The following is a 20,488-nucleotide window of genomic DNA, read 5'->3' on the forward strand; positions in this document are numbered from 1 at the left end:
ACAACCGTCTGCGTGCACGTGTGCTGGTTGCTGCGGAAGATAACGTCATCTAGGACTGCATCGCTACCGGCCAGCGGACACGCCCACCCATCGGACGAGGCTATAAAGAAAGCCCAGAGACCTGCGGCTGTCACACTGGCAGCGGCAGCGGCACGGGAAAGGCACCATCTTAAGAAGTTTTCTCTGCAATTGCAGGTTAGTTGCTGCTCTGTTAATATATCTTCCCGCTGTCCTCTTTTACTGCTGCTGCTGCTGCCAAAAGTGTCGCTATGCCCCTTGATGAACACTGTGGGTCATGTGATATGCAACTCGAGGAACTTGATTCCAAAATCGACTGTAGTGACTGTAGATCTGTCTATCACACGGGGAAATGTGCAGGAATTTCAGATGCTACTATCAAGTCCAAAGGGGAGCAGTATCGCAGTGCGTGGCGTTGCTCAAATTGCAGGCGTTCGAAAGGTCGTACTCCACAACTCGATAGATCCAGTAATGATACGAATGACCAGGATGTTCGTGCACTGCTGAAATCAATCAATGAAAAGCTGGAGTACCTTTTACCACTGAAAGAAACAGTTGACAGCGTCGAAGACACAGTTCAGTACATGAGTGACCAGTACGATGAGCTTCTAACTCGGGTAGAAAAGAACGAACGTGAGGTCAGGGAACTGAAACACAGGGTAGACAAGATTGAAAAGCAAGACGATGAAATAACGCAGCTGAAAAACGAAACGGACTGTTTGGAATGGAGAAGCCGAAAGCTGAACCTTGAGTTCCATGGAATTAAAGCAATGAAGGATGAAAACCTGATTGATGAGATAAATAGGCTGGCAACTCTAAACAACCTGCCACAGCTTCAGGAAAGTGACATAGTGTCCACTCATCGCCTTCCCTCAAAGCAAGATAAGATACCTGGCATTATCTGTCGTTTCGCCAAACAATCAGTAAGAGACAAATGGTGGCAAAACAGGAAAACACTGTGCCAGGGAAATGACAGCATTTTTGTGTTAGAAAACCTGACAAAAAGGACACGTACTCTGCTTACCGAAACAAAGCTCTGGGCCAAGGCAAATAACTACAAATACGTATGGCACAACAACAACAAGGTCTTGGTCCGGAAAGCTGATGGGCAAAACGCGGTGGTCATTTCCTGCTCTAGTGACCGCGACAAACTTAAGGAACAGATCAGCTGAACACAAAGAACACTATGGCACCTACTCACTCTTACGTATTGCCACACACTTTCAACCATCACTTAGGTACAGCGTTTTCAAAGGCTTTCAAATGTTTTCACTTAAGCATACGTTCTTTTACTCGCAAGGAACATGACTTACATCTCTTTTTGAGCAAACAAAGCAATCCTTTGACGTCATTATGCTGACAGAGACTTGGTGTGTTGACGATGTGAACATCGTTCGGCTTCCATTGTACAATACTTTCTACCTGAATCGATCAACAGGTCGTGGTGGCGGAATATGCACCTTGGTTAAAAAGCCGTCTGCATGTGAAATATTGAACCGGTTTTCAGTAATAACTTATGACTATGAATTTTTATCAGTGATACAAAACAATACTGTTTTCGCTGTTTGCTATCGCCCTCCGAATGGTTCCGTTACATCATTCTTGGAGTTCTTAGAAACTTTTCTCGTCTTTATAAATGACAACAAATTCAATTTAATTTATGGCGGAGACATCAACATTAACATGATGAAGAATGATTCACCAAAACTTAGGTTAGATACTCTCTTGGAGATGAATGCGTGTTGGAATACTATCAGTCTTCCTACCAGAGTGACCGAGAATTCGTCATCTTTAATTGACGTATTTATTACGAATTTAAGTTCTGAAGTCATTAACGCTGGCGTCTTCGCATCGGATCTCAGTGATCACTTGCCGATATATTTATGTTTCAAGGGTCACGTTCGAAACAAGGAAACAAAGACAAACCATTTCATTCAACTAATAACTGATCAGGCTCTTTCTGTTTTTCGTGAGAAGATAGCTCAGACATGTTGGGACACTGTATACGATCTTAAAGACGCAAATTTGGCTTACGAGGCTTTTTTCAGCCTATCGAAAGAAAGTTATGACACTAGCTTTCCTTTTAAGTGCATTAAACACAAAAAGAAAATACGTAAACCATGGATTAGTGCAGAGCTATCTGCCAGAATACGGAGAAAGAATGCATTATACAGTGAATTTATAAAGACCAGAGACCCCGAAATATTTCAGGCTTTAAAAAAAATTAGGAATCGTTTAGACAAAGATATAAAAAAGGCCAGGCGAGATTACTATACACTTTCCTTTAATTCACTAGCTCCAGGTACGGCCGCAATGTGGAAAAAACTGAACTCTTTGTTGAACTGCAATATTCCCGAGGAAAGGATGCAGAGCTTAAAAATAAATGGTCTTGAGTTACAGGAAAAAGCACTTGCAGACGCTTTTAACGAACACTTTGTTAAAATTGGAAGTAACAACGCACCAGACAATGATCTTGATGGTATTCCATACAACTCTAGCTCTATATTTTTGTATCCAGTAAATGAGGGAGAGATAATTAGCACAATTCACAGTCTAAATAAGAGTACCGCTAAAGATATTGATGGTATTCAAATAAAACCAATCAAATATGTTGCTGACCTTCTCTCTCCTTGTCTTACCTATATCTTCAATATCTGTATAAGCGAAGGCACGTTTCCTCGAACGATGCAGATAGCGCGAGTCGCTGCGCTCTTTAAAAAAGGCGATAAAAACGACTTGGGAAACTATCGACCGTTATCAATCCTTCCCGTCTTTTGAAAAGTCTTCGAAAAAGTTATTTTAAAGCGACTATCCGAACTCGAGCAGAAACATTGCCTGCTGACTGATTGCCAGTATGGCTTCCGTAAGGGTTTAGGCACACAACTCGCATTGCTACAACAAAAAGAACACATACTAAATCAGTTTGAAGAAGGAAGACTTGTACTAGGAATTTTTATTGACCTGTCAAAAGCATTTGACTCCATCAGTCATCAACTTTTAATTAAGAAACTCTAACACTATGGCTTTCGTGGTAACGCTGCATCTCTTATACGCTCCTACTTGGAATTTCGTAGACAAATAGTCGTGATAAACAACCACAGTTCTAACCCATTATCTATTTCAGCAGGGGTCCCACAGGGCAGTATATTAGGACCTTTTTTATTTAATATGTACGTGAATGATATTGTGAATATTGATGCAACCGTGAAATTTATCATGTACGCGGATGATACCAGCATATTATTAACTGGTAAAACTAGTGACGACCTTGTTGATGCTGCTAATTTAACATTAATAAAACTAGACGAATGGACACGTAAAAACAGCCTGACGATTAATGCAAACAAAACAAAAGCCGTATTCTTTCGAAGTAAAAACAAAAACATAACAATACAAAAGTCTATCTACTTAAATGCCACTCCTCTCGAAGTAACTTCCAGTATTAAGACATTAGGTGTTATCTTTCAGCAGAATATGTCATGGGATGTCCACGTGGACAGCATGCTAATTAAGCTAGCACAAGTAATTTGGCTAGTATACCGCAATCGCAATTTACTACCACCAAAAATCTTACTGTTACTTTATAATACCTTATTCTCCTCCCGACTCAATTATTGTCACTTAGTTTGGTCTACGACAACTTACGGAAATTTGCAGAAGCTTCACAAGTTGCCGAAAAGGTTTGTAAGAGTAATAGAAAATCTGCCGTTTTATTCACATACGTATCATCTATTTCCCAAATACAACATAATTCCTGTTACCAAACTGTTTGATTACATCCTTTGCAAGGCAATTAAGAATGAAAACGCTAGCAACAGTTCATTTCTACATCGTCTAGCCAGGTTACAACCAAACACTACTACACGCCAGACACGTCACACGGAGCTCTGGAAAGTAAGGACGTTTCGCACAACATACGGCCTACAAACAATACAGAATAAACTACCCCGGTTACTAAATGATTTAAATCATAAACATATCCAACTTGAAAAGGTGACGTTCAAAACACTACGCCGGTATTTCAACATGTACTAGGACACTTCGCTTGCCATTCCTGTTTACTCTGTCACGTTGTTGTTTACCCTGACTGTACCGCTTGTCTGTATTCACTTTGTTTTGAATTTTATTTGAAGGAAAATGTGCTTAATTTATCTGTTACTTTCGCTAAACTCATTGCCATCGCACATGAATGTTTCATTGCTTTTGTAAGTGCTTTCTAACTTCATTCTACCACATTTTCTGTATAATTTTATGTAGTTCTTGTGAGTGATTGTAATTGCAGATGTTTTCATGTTTTGTTCTATTTAGTTTTTGGATGAGACATGCCGTTTCATTGCGCCTATGATGCTGTCAAGTGTATAGGGGGGCCTCCGGCTTTGTCAAGCTGTCGCTTGTGACAGCATTTACTGCGGGTCTCCCGCGCCATGTATTCATTAGGCGCAAATAAATAAACCATTATTATTATTATTATTATTATTATTATTATTATTATTATTAACTGTTGCTCATAAAAAGGGCAACAAGAATGACATGAACAATTATCGGCCTATCTCTATCTTACCTATTTTATCTAAAGCCTTCGAGAAAGTGACATTGAGCCGTTTTAGCAAATTTTAAGAAAAACATAAGATAATAACTAACTCTCAGTATGGCTTTCGGCGAGGTCTAAGTACAAAATAAGTACAGAGGAACATATTTTAACACATTTCAAGCAAGGTAATTTTATACATGGAATATTTCTAGACTTGTCCAAGGCGTTCGACGTCATAAATCATAAAATATTAATTCTTAAATGTTAGCGGTATGTTTTTCATGGCAAAGCCATACATTTATTACAATCTTACTTGGAACATCGAAAACAAATAGTTAAAATAGCTGACTCGGTCTCTGAACTAGAGGTGCGTAGTGGTGTACCGCAGGGCAGTATTTTGGGTCCATTCTTGTTCAACATGTACATAAATGATATTACAAACATTTCCCCCACTGCCAAATTTATTATATATACCGACGACACGAGCATTTTTTTCGCAGGAAAAGATATTGAAGAATTATTTGACTCCCCATAATCCACACTTCTTGCTTTAGAGGAATAGACTCAGAAAAACTTCCTGACGGTCAATGTGTCCAAAACTAAATGCATTTTGTTCAGGTCTAAGGGGAGAAATATAACAGTAAACATAAATATAGCCTGAAACTCTATTCCGATTGACACTGTTTCTACTTTTAAAACTTTAGGAGTTATTTTTCATGATACTTTATCCTGGGATTATCATATCAATAATTTAGTAGCAAAACTCTCTCAAGTTATAGGCCTCATATATCGCAACCGCTGTATTCCGCCCCGAAAGGTTATGTTGGCCATTTATGACACCCTGTTCTCTTCAAGAGGTTAAACTACTTTCAGTTAGTCTGGGCGCCTACTACAAAGGAAAATGTACAAAAGCTCAATATACTGCAGAAAAGGTTTCTTCGTACAGTAGAAAATGTACATAGTCGTTTTTACACCCGTGAGCTATTTTTAAAATAAAATGTGATGCCTATTATGACAATGTATGACTACCGACTGAGTAAGCTTTATAAAGAGGAAGTAAAGAATGGTGGAACAACTTAAAACAGTTAGCGAATTTACAAAACAACACCCCGAGTCACCTCACCCGTTATAGTGAATACTGGAATGTCAAAACATTCCGCACAACATAAGGTCATCAAACACTGCAAAATCAGTTACCGAAATTATTAAATAAATTGAACAGAAAATGTGGAGTTAGAAATATATACATTTAAAGAAATCAGAAAATACTTCCTGTCCATATGATCATGCCTGATTGTCACTGACAATCCGCAATTACACTTATTTTTTTTTTCTGTTTCTTAACACTTGAGTCTGTTTCTACACCTATAACTTTTTCAATTGAATCATTTCTTCTTACCCCAAGTGACCATGTTTACCTACTGGTTTTTTACTGTATTGTATCCATACTGTTTCCCCCTGACGAGTGATCGATAAATATTGTTGCGGGAAAGAATATATTTACAGCTATGTACACCAGCGAAGGAACAGCTGCGAGCGGCACCCAGAACACAGTCAGAACTTCGTTCTCGTCTTCGTCTTCGTCCACCCGTTCACTCGCTCAGTCTCGTCGTCGTCTTCCCGCTTCAGGACCCCCGGCTGATGAGACGCCGTCTCGGCGCTAGAGTGGCGACGTATGAACGTCGTGATAAGGTGCGCCTTTCCCCTACGTCTACCAACGACGGAGTTCCGCAGCGGCCGACAGCTGCCTTCGCTCATCATGACCCAGGACGCCTGCCAGCAAACATTACCATCGGCCATGCCATCACTCCTTCTTTCTGCTCCTCGTGACCCTGGGACATTTTCTGGCACCGACAACGTTGACGTGGACGACTGGATCCAGATTTATGAACGCGCGAGTACATGTAACCGCTGCGATGCAACCCTTATGCTCGCCAATGTCATTTTCTACCTAAAAGACACTGCCTGAGTCTGGTACGAGACTCATGAAGATGACTTGACCAGCTGGGACGTCTGCAAGCAGAAACTGCGCGACCTGTTTGGACGGCCGCTCGGCCGAACACTCGCCGCTAAGAGGGACCTTGCATCCCGAGCTCAAACTTCTACGGAATCCTATGTTTCGTACATTCAGGACGTGTTGGCCTTCTGCAACAAAGTTGACAATAACATGCCCGAACCTGACAAAGTGGGTCACGTGTTGAAGGGGATCGCCGACCATGCCTTCAACCTGCTCGTCTACAAGAATTGCACTACAGTCGACGACATTATTAAGGAATGTCGCCGCTTCGAGGAAGCTAAAAGCAGGCGTATTAGCCAGCCGTACACACGCCTCCCCAACACGGCTGCCACTTCCTCATCTGAAGACCTGCTGCACCGGCAAACTCCTGCGCCTCCAGAAAATGTGACCCGCATCATTCGACGCGAACTCGAAGCCATGTCCCCTGCCTCCCTGCACCTACGTGATGGCAACAACCACTTGCCCACCATCTCTATGGTACAAGCCGACGTCCGCCAAGAGCTTGCAAATCTTGGCCTCCAACCCGTCAGCCCCGTCCGTCCTTCATCCCCACCCGACATCACTGAGATTCCTCCTGACCGACCTTCATACTTCGCTCCACGTCGACGTAACCCTAACGACTGGCGGACAGCCGACGACAGGCCCATTTGTTTCCTCTGCCACCGTATTGGCCACATCTCCCGTCACTGTCGCAATTATTGGTCCCGTCGTAGCGCAAACAGTCCTCTCAGCTCTCATCGCAACGACGAACAGCCTAGCCACTTCACGCCCCCTCCAGCCCGGCAGAGTGCTACAGTCAACGGCCAGTTTTCCCTCCCCAGCCGCTCCCCGTCCCCCCTGTCCGGCGGTCTCGTTCGCCCCTACGCCGTCGCTTCTCTCCTGGCCCCTACGTACGCTCGCAAGCGGAAAACTAGACACTGCAGTGTCTGGAGGTAAATGCTGCAGTACAGCCCCAGTCCCAAAATCCTCGCTTTGCCCTTCGCGCCCACCAAAATTTGCTCGCTATTCATGTCAGTGGAGTCCCTGTGAGAGCCCTGATCGATACGGGCGCGCACGTGTTCGTCATGAGTTCAACCCTCCGACGCCACCTCAGAAAAGTACTGACCCCTGCACCCACAGCCGTTCTCCGCGTTGCCGACGGCGGAACGCCTCCTGTGGTTGGACTATGCACACCCCGTGTGACCATTTCCGGCCGCCATACATCCGTTCTATTCTCTGTTCTGGACCAGTGCCCTCATGACGTCATTCTTGGCCTCGACTTCCTGTCTTAGCATTCAGCCCTCATCAACTGCGCCACCAGTGTTGTCCAGCTTGACCTTCCCCTTCCTGCTGAGTCACCGTCCCCAGTTGTACCTCGCCTTTGTGCTGTCGACTTCGTTCGTCTAACGCCTAAAGCCGCCACTTACATTTCTTTCTCATGTGTTCCTCCTGTCCCTGATGGTCCCTACGTAGTCACTGCGGACCTTGACGTCGCCCTCTCGCGAAGTATAGCGATTGCGCACACTGTCTGTACAATGTCGGCCAACCGAGCGTACCTTCCGGTTCTGAACTTTGGCTCGTATATCCAAGCGCTCCTGCAAGGCATCTCACTCGCCACGCTCTGCCCGGCTGCCGAATGTGTCATATCAGTCGTGGACACCTGCTTACCTTCTACTCATCAAAGCCTGTTGCCGGCGGCCACATCAACCGAGAAACCAACGGACGACTACGCCGACATGATCTCTTCTGACCTACCGCCGAGGCAAGGTCACGATCTTAGGTGCCTTTTATCATCTTTTAGCGACGTCTTCGACTTTGATGCCCGCGTTTTGGCTCGTACCTCTGTAGTGACGCATCGCATGAACACTGGTGATGCCGCTCCTATCCACAGACGTCCGTACCACGTGTCCAGCGCTGAACGCACCGTCATCAATGAAGAGGTGGACAAGATGCTCGCAAAAGACATCATCGAGCCCTCGTCAAGCCCTTGGGCTTCACCAGTTGTCCTGGTAAAAAAGAGGGACGGCAGCTGGCGCTTTTGCGTTGATTACCGGCACCTAAACCGCATCACAAAAAAGGACGTATATCCTCTCCCGAGGATCGATGATGCATTAGATTGCCTTCACGGCGCCAAATATTTCTCTTCAATTGATCCTCGAACGGGGTACTGGCAAATTGCCGTTGATGAAAAGGACCGCTAAAAAACCGCCTTACTGACGCCTGATGGCTTATACCAATTTAAAGTCATGCCATTCGGACTCTGTAACGCGCCGGCTACCTTTGAACGAATGATGGACTCCCTTCTTCGCGGCTTTAAGTGGTCGACCTGCCTCTGCTACCTAGACGATGTTGTGGTTTTCTCGCCTGCTTTTGCCACGCACCTCGAACGCCTAACCAGTATTCTGACAGTGTTCCGTAACGCCGGACTCCAGCGGAACTCATCGAAATGCCAATTCGGTCGCCGCCAACTCATTATTCTCGGACACCTGGTTGATGCTTCTGGTGTCCGCCCAGATCCAGTCGAAATTCAAGCCGTCAAGGCTTTTCCTCTTCCTAGGTCGTCGAAAGATGTGCGCAGCTTTGTCGGCTTGTGCTCGTATTTTCGCTGTTTTATCGAAGATTTCGCCGGCATCGCTCGCCCCCTCACCGACCTTCTTAAGAACGACACCCCCTTTAACGGGGTCCCTACTCAAGAGCACTCATTTTCCTCCCTCGTTCAATTGCTAACCTCTCCGCCCATCTTAGCCCATTTTGACCCGTCGTCTCCCACAGAGGTTCGCACCGACGCCTCCGGATATGGGATCGGTGCCGTGCTAGCCCAACGTCAACAGAGACAAGATCGCGTCATCGCTTATGCCAGCCGCCTACTTTCCGCAGCAGAGCAAAATTACTCCATTACTGAGCGCGAGTGTCTCGCCCTTGTATGGTCTGTAGCTAAATTCTGCCCGTACCTGTTCGGCCGCTTATTCGCTGTTGTCACTGATCACCACGCTCTCTGTTGGCTGTCTTCACTTAAAGATCCCACCGGTCGCCTGTGTCGCTGGGCTTTGCGCCTCCACGAATATTCATACTCTGTAGTGCACAAGTCCGGTCGTCGCCACCAGGACGCTGTTTATCCCGGTACCCTGTGGAGCCACCTGACCTAGAAGACGCCGAGACCCTGCCCTGCCTCTTAGCTATCACTGCTCTCACCGATATCGCCAACGAACGGCGCCACGACTCATTTTTACGCCCTATGTTTGATGGTCTACGCTCTGCAAACCGATCTCCGTCTCTGCAACTTTATGTGCTCCAGAATGGCATTTTATATCGCCGCAATCTACGCTCCTATGGTCCTCCATTGCTAATCGTCTTACCCCGCACCTCCACCAAATATGTTGCGGGAAAGAATATATTTACAGCTATGTACACCAGCGAAGGAACAGCTACGAGCGGCACTCAGAACACAGTCAGAACTTCGTTGTCGTCTTCGTCTTCGTCCACCCGTTCACTCGCTCAGTCTCGTCGTCGTCTTCCCGCTTTAATATGACTGCCATTTCTTGCCTTACTAGACTATAAGCGTATATGCATTTTTGTTCTTATTAGATCATAGAATTGGATTTGTCATTTTTTCATGCCTTAAATCAAGATAATTTTATGTTCTATCCATCAGGTTGTATGTTCTAACTTATGTTCGATCTATTCATTTGTGCCGTATATACAAAATTTCATGCTGTATTTGAGTCTAGGAAAATGGAATTTATTTATCAGGGTGTACTGTGAGCTGTACTGTGTATTACATCTTTTTTTCTTGCTTAGAAGTATTGCCGCTGTACCGCTACCAAGTGCATGGCGGCCTGCGGCTCTGTCAAGCTGTCGTTTGTGACAGCTTTTACTGCCGGCCTCCATTGTCGATCATGTACCCTATGACACAAATAAAGACATTATTATTATTATTATTATTATTATTATTATTATTATTGTTATTATTTTAACATTTCTGCAGGACACGGATCTTGTTTCTAAATGGTTACAGCAGGAACGGGAAATGGCCCACTGTGAATGTGTGCGTAGATGGTGTCTTCTGGAGTGGACTACGTTATACTGTGAGTGAATGTGTGTGTGAATTGTGGCAATACAATGGCCTATGTTATAATGTGACTGAATATGTGCATAGATGGTGACTTCTGGAGTGGACTGTTATGCGTACTGTGTGGAGTGATTGTGTGCATAGATGGTGACTGCGGGAGAGGAATGTGTGCTATTTTAAGAGACTGTGCGCATAGCGGAGTAGATGCGACAGGCTTTAGGACATTAGTAACATAGAAGGGACGCTACGGTGGAGCAGTTGCCGGCAGAATAAGCAAGGCTAACCCAACCTGTAGCATTCGACACATCAACTCAACTCTCAATTTATAATTCTCTAAAAACGAGAAGGACTCAAAGTGGGTCAACACCGGGCAAAATCTTGGTAGTAGTCACTTCATCCTTAGTATCACCTTCCCCACGACAAAACTCAAAACCAAAGGTAAAGAAATGCGAACCACTGATTGGGACAGGTTCAGGAAACTTCGCAACAAAACAGCTCCAAAGGAGATCTCTAACTTTAGCGACTGGGTTATCTCCCTGAATGAGGACGCCAGCTCTACTAGCGTTATGGTGCCAGTTGAGAAAGCGGAGCAGATTGCAGACTCAAAACTCTTACTCCTGTGGCAGGCACAAAAAGTCCCCCACAAACGCTGGAACAAGCAAAAACACAACAAGCGACTCCGCAAAAAGATTGCTGAAATAGAGACCCGAATCAAGGAACATACAATCCAAACACAACATTGAAACCTAATATGGAAAACATCAACGGGCAGCTCGGAAATAAGAAGACATGGCATCTTTTGAGACACCTGCCTGACCCAGAACAAACACATCCCGTGCAGCAAAGTCAACTGTACAGACTCATACATAAATATGGGGGTACAACTGAAGACGTAATCAAAGAGATAACAGAACACTAACTAAACACGGATGAGGGTACCACACAACCAAACTACCGGGGACTCCTACTCCAAATTTAGACGCAGACATCACAGACGCAGAGGTCTGGTACGCAATTGGAAAACTGCGGGCGGAGAACATCTTCGGCAGGACCAGGCAAAGCAACGAATAAGACTCTCAGGAACTTGGACACAACGTCGACAGTGGTGGTTACAGACCTTATGAACAAATACTGACATGCAGGAAACATACCACAATAGTAGAAGCACGCGAAAATCACTTTTATTCCTAAAGCGGGTAAAAAACAGCACTGAGAATCTACTCCCAATTTTATTAACATTGCCTAAGCAAACTAATGGAGCATGTCATCCTCAATAGGCTCCAAAACTATGCGGAGAACATGAACCTCCTACCTGAAACAATGTTAGGATTCAGGGCCCAACTATCTACCCAGGGCATACTCTTGCAGCTTAACAAGGAAATAATTGAAGCTGGCGAGGAAACAGGAAGGAAAGCAATATTGGGTTTATACTTTATCAAGGCTTTCGACAACGTAACCCAGAAAGCCATTTTGACAAACTTGTTAGAAATCAACCCTGGAGAAAGAACGTACAACTACATACGATCCTTCCTCACTAACAGAACAGTAGTGATAACGGTTGGAACAATATTGTCTGGCCCAGTCACACTAGGAACCAAAGGAACACCACAAGGCTTCCTGTCCCCTTTCCTTTTTATCCTCTACCTCATCAACATTCTCCCCAAAGTGCCACAAATACCAGACCTACATCACACGTTCTGTTCAGATGACATCACGCTTTGGTTAACCAAAGGATGCGAAGGCTACATAGAAGACACAATCCAAGAAGCAGTGGACATCATTGAGGCATGCGCATGGGAATCCGGCCTCACTTGTTCAGAGCAAAAATCTGAACTCTTCGTGATACGCCATAAACAAAGAGGTAAGAGAGCTGCCCCCTACCCCCACCCCCCAACAAATAAACGTCTATGTCAATGGACGATCCGTCAAAGAATTATGACACACTCACTAAGCTAAAACGCACGATAGACCCTATCGCTAATCGAAGACAAGGGGTGAGGAAAAGAGATTTATGCCGACTAGTGCAGGGCTTTGCGCTAAGCAGGATACTCTATGCCACCCCTTATCTCAAATTTACGAAAGCAGAAAAGGACAAATTCGATAGCATGTTACGGCAGGTTGGTTGATTTCACTGTATTTAACAAGTAACCATTTCTCCCGCTGCCGCTGCTGGCCTAGCTTGTGTTCAATATGACTACTGTGCCGACGGATACTTGTCTTGCATGTTTTGAGGATTTTTCTGATGGTCAAGATTTAATGACATGTGCAGAATGTCGTCAGCCCTACCACCTTGGTGAATGCGCCGCCATTAGCGAGCGAGTATACGAAGGAAAAATGAAGCAGATAAGAAAACACTAAAATGCCCAACATGTCGTTTACCTTCGTCTCGTAGTAGGCAAACGTTCGTGCTCCCACCTGCTTTGCGTAAAGAACTTTCTGAAATCAATAGGAATTTGGCTGCACTTAGCATCAAGCTGGATGGCCTGACATCATTAAGAGAGACCATAACAAGCAATGAAAAATCTGTTACGTATATTTCTGAGACATACGCCACACTACTAACGACTTCTGAAAGGCATGATGGAGAGATTTAAAGGCTACGGACTACACTTGAAAGCGCCGAAAAAGATCAAAACGAGCTGAAGAAGGAGCTAAACGATCTGCCACAATAGAGCAGAAGACAGAACATGGAAATCCATGGCTTGCGCTTTGAGGAAAAAGAAGACTTGCTATCTAATGTAAATGATCTTGCGGTGACGCTCTATCTACCCTGCCTATCAGACTCCGATATTGAAGGCCTGCATCATCTCCGATCACGCCAAAAGAAGGTGCCTGTGGCACTGATAAGGTTTTCTAGGTGGGCTCTTAAAGATGCATGGCTTGCAAAACGCACAGCTCTCAATGAACAGGATGACAAGATACAATTTTTCGATAATTTGACTGCCACTGACAAGAAACTTCGATGGCGAGCTAAAACGAAAGCTCGCGAGCAGAACTACTCTTTTGTGTGGTCAACAGAGGGGAAGATTTTTGTGACGAAGAGTGGCACTCAAGCAGTAAGGATAGCTTCAGAGGAGGACCTAAGCGAGATTGTATAGGCATCGTAAACTTGGAACCTTGCTAAATCTCTGTCTGGAATGATGACTTACTATAACCCTGACCTTTTTAATCATTTGTTGAATGCCAACGCTCAAGGGGTGCTTTCCTTGTGTCACCTAAATGTACGCAGTTAGAAGAGAAAAGTAAAAGAAATTGAAGCTGAATTAGAGGAACTAAAGCGTGGTTTTGATGTAATTGGTTTCACGGAAATTTGTTGCAGCTCTGATGCGGAAGTTGTGCAGATTCCATGCTACAATGACATTTCTATGTTCCGACAAGGTAAGCGCGGAGGTGGTATATCTCCATATTGTCACTGAGAAACGATTGGCGTAAGCAGGACTGGTTTACTTGCTTTAATTAGACGCGCAAGACGTTGGAACGCGCAAGGCAGCAGGCAGCACGAGAGATGAAGACGAAGCATCTAGCCCCGAGCTGGCTCAAGGCTTGCCAACTGCCAGGAAATGCAGTTTAGCCGCTGTATGGCGCCACCAGAGTAGTTAGTAGCGTAGCATTGCTCCCCCTCTCTTGAAGACACCGACTCGGTGTTGTAGCAATTGCAGGCAGGACCACAAGGGTAGTAGCATGTGTCTGGCGTGTGGTGTAGACACGCGCGAGGTGCTAGCGGGCGTGGTACGGCTTCATCCGAGCGACGTGGACAACTTCGGAGGTCGGCCGTCTAGAAGAGCGAACTGTTCCTTGGGGGAGAACTTCGTAGGTAACTTGACTGAGGTGGCGGAGCACCTCGTAGGGGCCAAAGTATCTGCGTAGAAGCTTCTCAGAGCGTCCCCTCATGCGGATTTGGCTCCACACACAGACTTGTTCGCCGGGCAGGTGACGCACATTTCGGTGGCGGAGGTTGTAGCGATGAGCGTCGTGAACTTGCTGGTGCCGGATGCGCTGTCAAGCGAGTTTGCGGGCGGCCTCAGCGTAAGGAACAAATTGGGCAGCACCCATAACAGAGGGGGTAGCGCTAGCTGGAAGCAGCACTGCATCCAGCATGGTTGTGGCTTCGCGACCATGTACTAAACGAAATGGAGTGAAGCGTGTCGTTTCCTGGACCGCAGTATTATAAGCAAAGGTGACTTAAGGGAGTATGGCGTCCCAGTTCCGGTGGTTCGCGTCGACATACATAGAAATCATGTCGGCGATCGTCTTGTTGAGCCGTTCGGTGAGGCCGTTCGTTTGAGGGTGGTAAGCGGTTGTTTTGCGGTGACTGGTGCCGCTTAGGCGCATAACCTCCTCCGTAAGGGCCGAGGTGAACGCTGTTCCCCTGTCAGTTAAAACGATGGTGGGTGCACCGTGACGAAGCACAATGTTTTGAATGAAAAAGTTCGCAATTTCGTCAGCAGTACCACGGGGAAGAGCTTTAGTCTCACAGTATCGGCTGAGGTAGCGCTGGTGTTTTGTGCTTCTCTTGTGTCTCGTCTTTGATTGCGCTGTTTTTCCAATTCGTAAAACATGTACCAACCAGCCCGTATTTGCCCTCTTCCACAATGTAGCGGTTGCCCAGCGATGACTCCGGAAATGGGCCGAGTATGTCCATGCCAACTTGGTGGAAGGGAACCTGAGGCGGATCAATAGGCTGGAGTAGGCCGGCTGGCTTAGTCGGCGGCGTCGTACGACGCTGGCACTCGCGGCAAGTTCTTACGTAACGTTTCAGAACTGCAGCAGATAGACAGCTTCTGTTGGACTGTAGTTTTTCTTATACAGGACGCCGTCACGTAAACAGAACGACGACAGCCCGCGCGAAAACATTCGCGGGGGAGCCTGAGCGCTTCCTTCTAGATACTCAATTAGGGGCTGTAGTTCGCTGTCGTCTCTTTGGTGTTGAATGAGGATGGACGTGGAGATGGCACCAAGAAAAACAGAATCGTCGTCGGGGTCAGCTCGGTTGTTCACGATAGGAGCACGAGACAAACAGTCGGCATCACTGTGCTTCCTACCAGACTTATAGACGATGGTGACATCGAATTCCTGAAGTCGAAGGCTCCAGCGTGCAAGCCGTCCCGAGGGATCTCTGAGGTTCGCCAGCCAACACAGCGAGTGGTGGTCGCTGACGACCCTGAAAGGGCGGCCATATAGGTACGGGCGAAATTTTGTTACTGCCCACACAATGGCCAGACATTCTTTTTCGGTGGTGGAATAGTTCGCCTCAGATCGTGACAATGTGCGGCTCGCGTATGCGATTACGCGTTCGAGACCATCCTGCCTCTGCACAAGGACCGCACCGAGGCCGATGTTGCTGGCGTCTGTGTGAAGTTCAGTGTCAGCTGACTCGTCGAAGTGTCCAAGGATGGGCGTACTTTGGAGACGAGTGCGGAGGTCTTCAAAGGCTTGCTGTTGCTCCAGGCCCCAGAAGAATGGTTCGGAATCTTTCGTGAGTCGCGTGAGGGGCTCATCGATCTGGGAGAAGTTCTGCACAAAACGCTGATAATAAGCGCAGAGACCCAGAAAACGGCGCACACTGCGCTTATCGGTGGGCACAGGAAAAGCAGCCACGGAAGCAGTCTTATCGGGGTTTGTCTAACCCCTTTAGCGCTCACGATGAGGCCCCAGAAACTTCAACTCTTCGAAAGCGAAGTGACACTTTTCGGGCTTCAGGGAAAGACCGGCCTACCGAATTGCTTCGAACACAGCGCGCAGGCATCTCAGGTGCTCTTCGAACGTGTCAGAAAAGATGACAACGTCATCCAAGTACACGAGACAGGACTGCCATTTGAGATCGGCAAGAACGGTGTCCATCATCCTCTGGAAGGTTGCAGGAGCCGAACACAGGCCGAAAGGGAGCACCGGGAATTCGTACAGACCGTCCGGTGCAATAAAGGCAGTCTCTTCCCGGTCGCGTTCGTCCACCTCTATTTGCCAATAGCCGCTTCGTAAATCTAGCGATGAGAAGTACTTGACGTGGCGCAGCCGGTTCAGGGAGTCATCAATACGCGGGAAAGGATAAACATCATTTTTAGTGACTTTGTTTAAACGTCTGTAATCAGCGCAGAACCGTAGGGTTCCATCTTTCTTTACCACTAGAACAACGGGCGACGCCCACGGGCTCGTCGACGGCTGTATCAAGTCGTCCTTGAGCATTTCTTGAACTTGGCGGCGAATGGCATCGCGCTCCTTCGAAGAGATGCGGTAGGGCGGCTGACATAACGGCCGTTGGTTGGCGTCAACTATAATTCGATGCTTTGTGAGCGGTGTCTGCCTAACCTTGGAGGTCGAGGCAAAGCAGTCGCAGAAAGACTGGATAACGCTTTCCAAGCAGCGTTTCTGGTTAGTTGGGAGGTTTGGATTCACGTCAGTGTTTATGGGAGTGGTCGGTTCCTCCACTGATGCCGGGGCTCCGGACAAAGCGTGCTGTCCCGCGAATTCGCTGAGTTCCTCGAAATACGCAATAGCTGTTCTGCCAGGCAAACACTGAGGTTCACAACCAAAATTGGTCACCAAGAGTTCGGTTCGGCCCTTGTCCAGTTCAACAATTCCTCGAGCAACACAGACTTGCCGACCAAGGAGCAGCGACATGTTGGTTTCAGCAATGCCACGAATTTTGGTGCTGTTATCGCACTCTACAGTAACAAACATGCTGGATCTTGATGGGATCAAAACGTGGTCGTCACAGACGCATAACGTAGCCCTGCGTGGCTCGGTATCGTCGTCGACAGGACCTTGGGTGGAAATTGCAACACGATGTGCTCCTGGAGGTTGATAACGGCACCGTACTCTTGAAGGAAATCCAAACCGAGTATGAGGTCTTTGGAGCACTCGGGTAACACAGCAAAGCAGCCAGGGAAAGTAACACCGCGGATCTGGATTCGCGAAGTGCAGACACCGATTGGAGTTACCACGTGGCCACCAGCTGTCCGGATCTGCGGCCCAGACCAAGGGGTCAGAACCTTCCTCAAGACCGTGGCTAACCGTCTGCTCATTACCGAAAAATCGGCGCCGGTATCCACGTGTGCGGTAACGTCGTGGTTGTCGGCGGATACCGGAATTTCGGCGGAGGCCAGTCGGTCGCAGCGCGTCGTCGAGGTCGTCGGGTCAGGTCGTCGTCGGTCGGAGCGTCGCGGCGAATCGTCGGGTGGAGACTCTTGACTCGGTCCAGTAGCGGCAGCCCTACCCCCGGAGGACGCCGTCTTCAGTTTTCCCGACGTGGGGACGTACCTCTGAACTGGCCAGAGAATGACGTGCGGCCAGGCGAAGAGAACCGCCTTGGGGATGGCGATCGGGACTGGCGTCGCTGCGAGGTCGAAGATTGCATGTTTTCAGCCAAGTACTGTTCGATATCCCGTGGTCTTTCACCGTAGCGTGGTCGAGGTACGTGAGGTGAAAACCCTCTTAAACCCATCCTGCGGTAGGGGCAGTGGCGGAGGATGTGGCCAGGCTCTCCGCAGTGGTAACAGAGCGGCCGATTGTTTGGCGTACGCCAAACGTGCGCTTAGCTCACGGGGAGCCTGAACTCCTGCGGCACGGAGGGTGCTGTTGCGATTGGCTCCTGCAGGTATTGCACAGGAGCGATGGGGGAAAAGGCTCGCATCGCTGGCCCGGGACTTCGTAGCGCCTCGCTGTACGTCATAACGGAGGGCGCCGGGTGTCGAGCGGGGGGTGGCTGCACAACTCGTCGGATTTCTTCGCGGACCACGTCCGTAACGGCAGCGACGCTGACCTGTGGAGCTTCAAAGCGAAGTTTCGCCAGTTCCTCGCGCACCAGGCTTCTTACAAGCTCCCGAAGGTCCTCGGCGGGCAGCGACGTAGGCGTGTACTAGGACTGGGAAGCGGCTGCTACAGTAGCCTGACGTCCGTAGTGGGCGTCCCGTTCCTGTAAAGAGCGCTCGATACTCATTGCCTCCTTGGTGAAGTCGGACACTGTTCGTGGCGGGTCACGGACCAGTCCGGCAAACAGCTTCTCTTTTACGCCACGCATTAAGTGGCGTACCTTCTGGGCTTCGGGCATAGCAGGGTCGGCCCGATTGAACAGTCGGGTCATGTCCTCGATGAACATCGCGACGCCCTCGTTCGGCTGCTGTGATCTCGAGCGCAGGGCGGTTTCAGCCTTCTCTTTTCTTTCGCTGCTGGTAAATGTCGCTAGCAGCTCTCGACGAAAGGCCTCCCAGGTGGTAAAGGAAGCTTCGTGGTTCTCAAACCACGTTTTGGCTGAGTCCTGCAGCGCAAAGTAGACGTTGCGCAGCTTGCACTCCCCGTCCCACTCATTGAAACCCGCCACTCGGTCAAAGCTGGCCAACCAGTCTTCGACGTCCTCAAACCTGTCCCCGTGGAACTGTGGCGGCGATCGAGGTGCGTGAAGGACAAATGGCGGGGCACTCCCGGAGTGCTGACTTGTCTGGCTAGCCGCGGTGGATGTCATGGCCCTTACCGGCGCTGTCAGTTGGCCGAACACGGGTTGTAGGTTTCGCAGGCGGCGGCTCGCCTTGTGGACTGGTGTTGTAGCCACGCGTTGAGAGCTGACGTCAAAGGTGTCCTCGAGGTCAGTGTACATGGGCCGATACTCAGCACCTCCACCAAATATGTCACTGAGAAACGGTTGGCGTAAGCAGGACTGGTTTACTTGCTTTAATTAGACGCGCAAGACGTTGGAACGCGCAAGGCAGGCAGCACGAGAGATGAAGAAAACGAAGCATCTAGCCCCGAGATGGCTCAAGGCTTGCTAACTGCCAGGAAATGCAGTTTAGCCGCTGTATGGCGCCACTAAAGTAGTTAGTAGCGTAGCAATATGTACACGAACGTTTGCCCTATGACGTTCTTACAGACTGATGTGTTGTAAACGGAAACTTTGAAGTTGTTAGCTTAGTGCATCGCGACATTGCTTTACTTTTAGTATACCGTCCTCCTCATGGTAATCTTGATGCATTCCTTCACTTCTCTGATAGTTCCCTTAATTTAGGTGATCAAAACAGGTGGCGCATCATTATATTTGGTGATATGAACGTTGGTTTGCTTAAGAAAAACCCGATGCCGGCTAACCTACTTGAATTGATGTTCTTACATGGTTGCCAAAATGTTATCGACCTACCTACCAGAATAAACCAGCAAACAGAACCAATCATTGATCACTGTTTTACAAAATTTTCTCCACATACAGTTACCGCAGGTGTCTTTTCATGAGCTAGAAGCGATCATATGCCATTTTTTGGTCTGTTCTCAAATAGGCAACACTCTGCTGAACCTAAGTACAAGCGACGAACAGTAAATGATGATACAGTTGCCTATTTTTGTTATGGCTGAAACTTGTTTTTGTTATGGCTGAAACTTGTTGGGCAGAAGTATATCTGGAAAATGATCCGTCTGTAGCGTACGATGTATATTTAGAAAGGGTACAACACAACTACAACATTGCATTTCCTAAGGTTGCCATCCATAAGCACAAAAAGCTCAGAAGGACTGGATTACGCCGGTTCTCTTCAGGCGCATTCGATATAAAAACTCGTTATTTGCTCATTTAGAAAAAAGAGACCCAACCGATTTCGAAGAATTTAAGAAATTCAGAAACAAATTAAATCTGGCTTTAAGAAAGGCCAAAACTGTCTATTATGAAAACATATTTGCTTCAATAGTGGACAAACCCAAACAAGTTTGGAACGTTGTAAATGGCATGATATCCAATGGGAATCCTCGTCTGCCTTCCGAGCTACTGATTGATGGAACTTCCTGCTCTGGTGTATAATTTGCTAATACATTTAATGAGCATTTTATTAAAGCAGGCGCTTTTCAAATTACAGCAGGCGCGTGTCGCCCATCACCTATAGAGCTTTATATGAAAACT

At 47.2% G+C, this 20,488-nt stretch overlaps 1 protein-coding gene across 1 annotated transcript; it reads left to right on the forward strand.

The window, feature by feature from the left end:
- On the forward strand, window positions 1-1,190 carry LOC144108708 (uncharacterized). The gene has a single exon (XM_077641879.1). The coding sequence runs from the start codon at window positions 270-272 to the stop codon at window positions 1,188-1,190; it is 921 nt and encodes a 306-aa protein (XP_077498005.1). The 5' UTR covers window positions 1-269.
- The last annotated feature ends 19,298 nt before the right edge of the window (window positions 1,191-20,488 follow it).

The sequence above is a fragment of the Amblyomma americanum genome, chromosome 10 (genome assembly GCF_052857255.1).
Source record: "Amblyomma americanum isolate KBUSLIRL-KWMA chromosome 10, ASM5285725v1, whole genome shotgun sequence".
NCBI classification, from domain to species: Eukaryota; Metazoa; Arthropoda; class Arachnida; order Ixodida; family Ixodidae; genus Amblyomma; species Amblyomma americanum.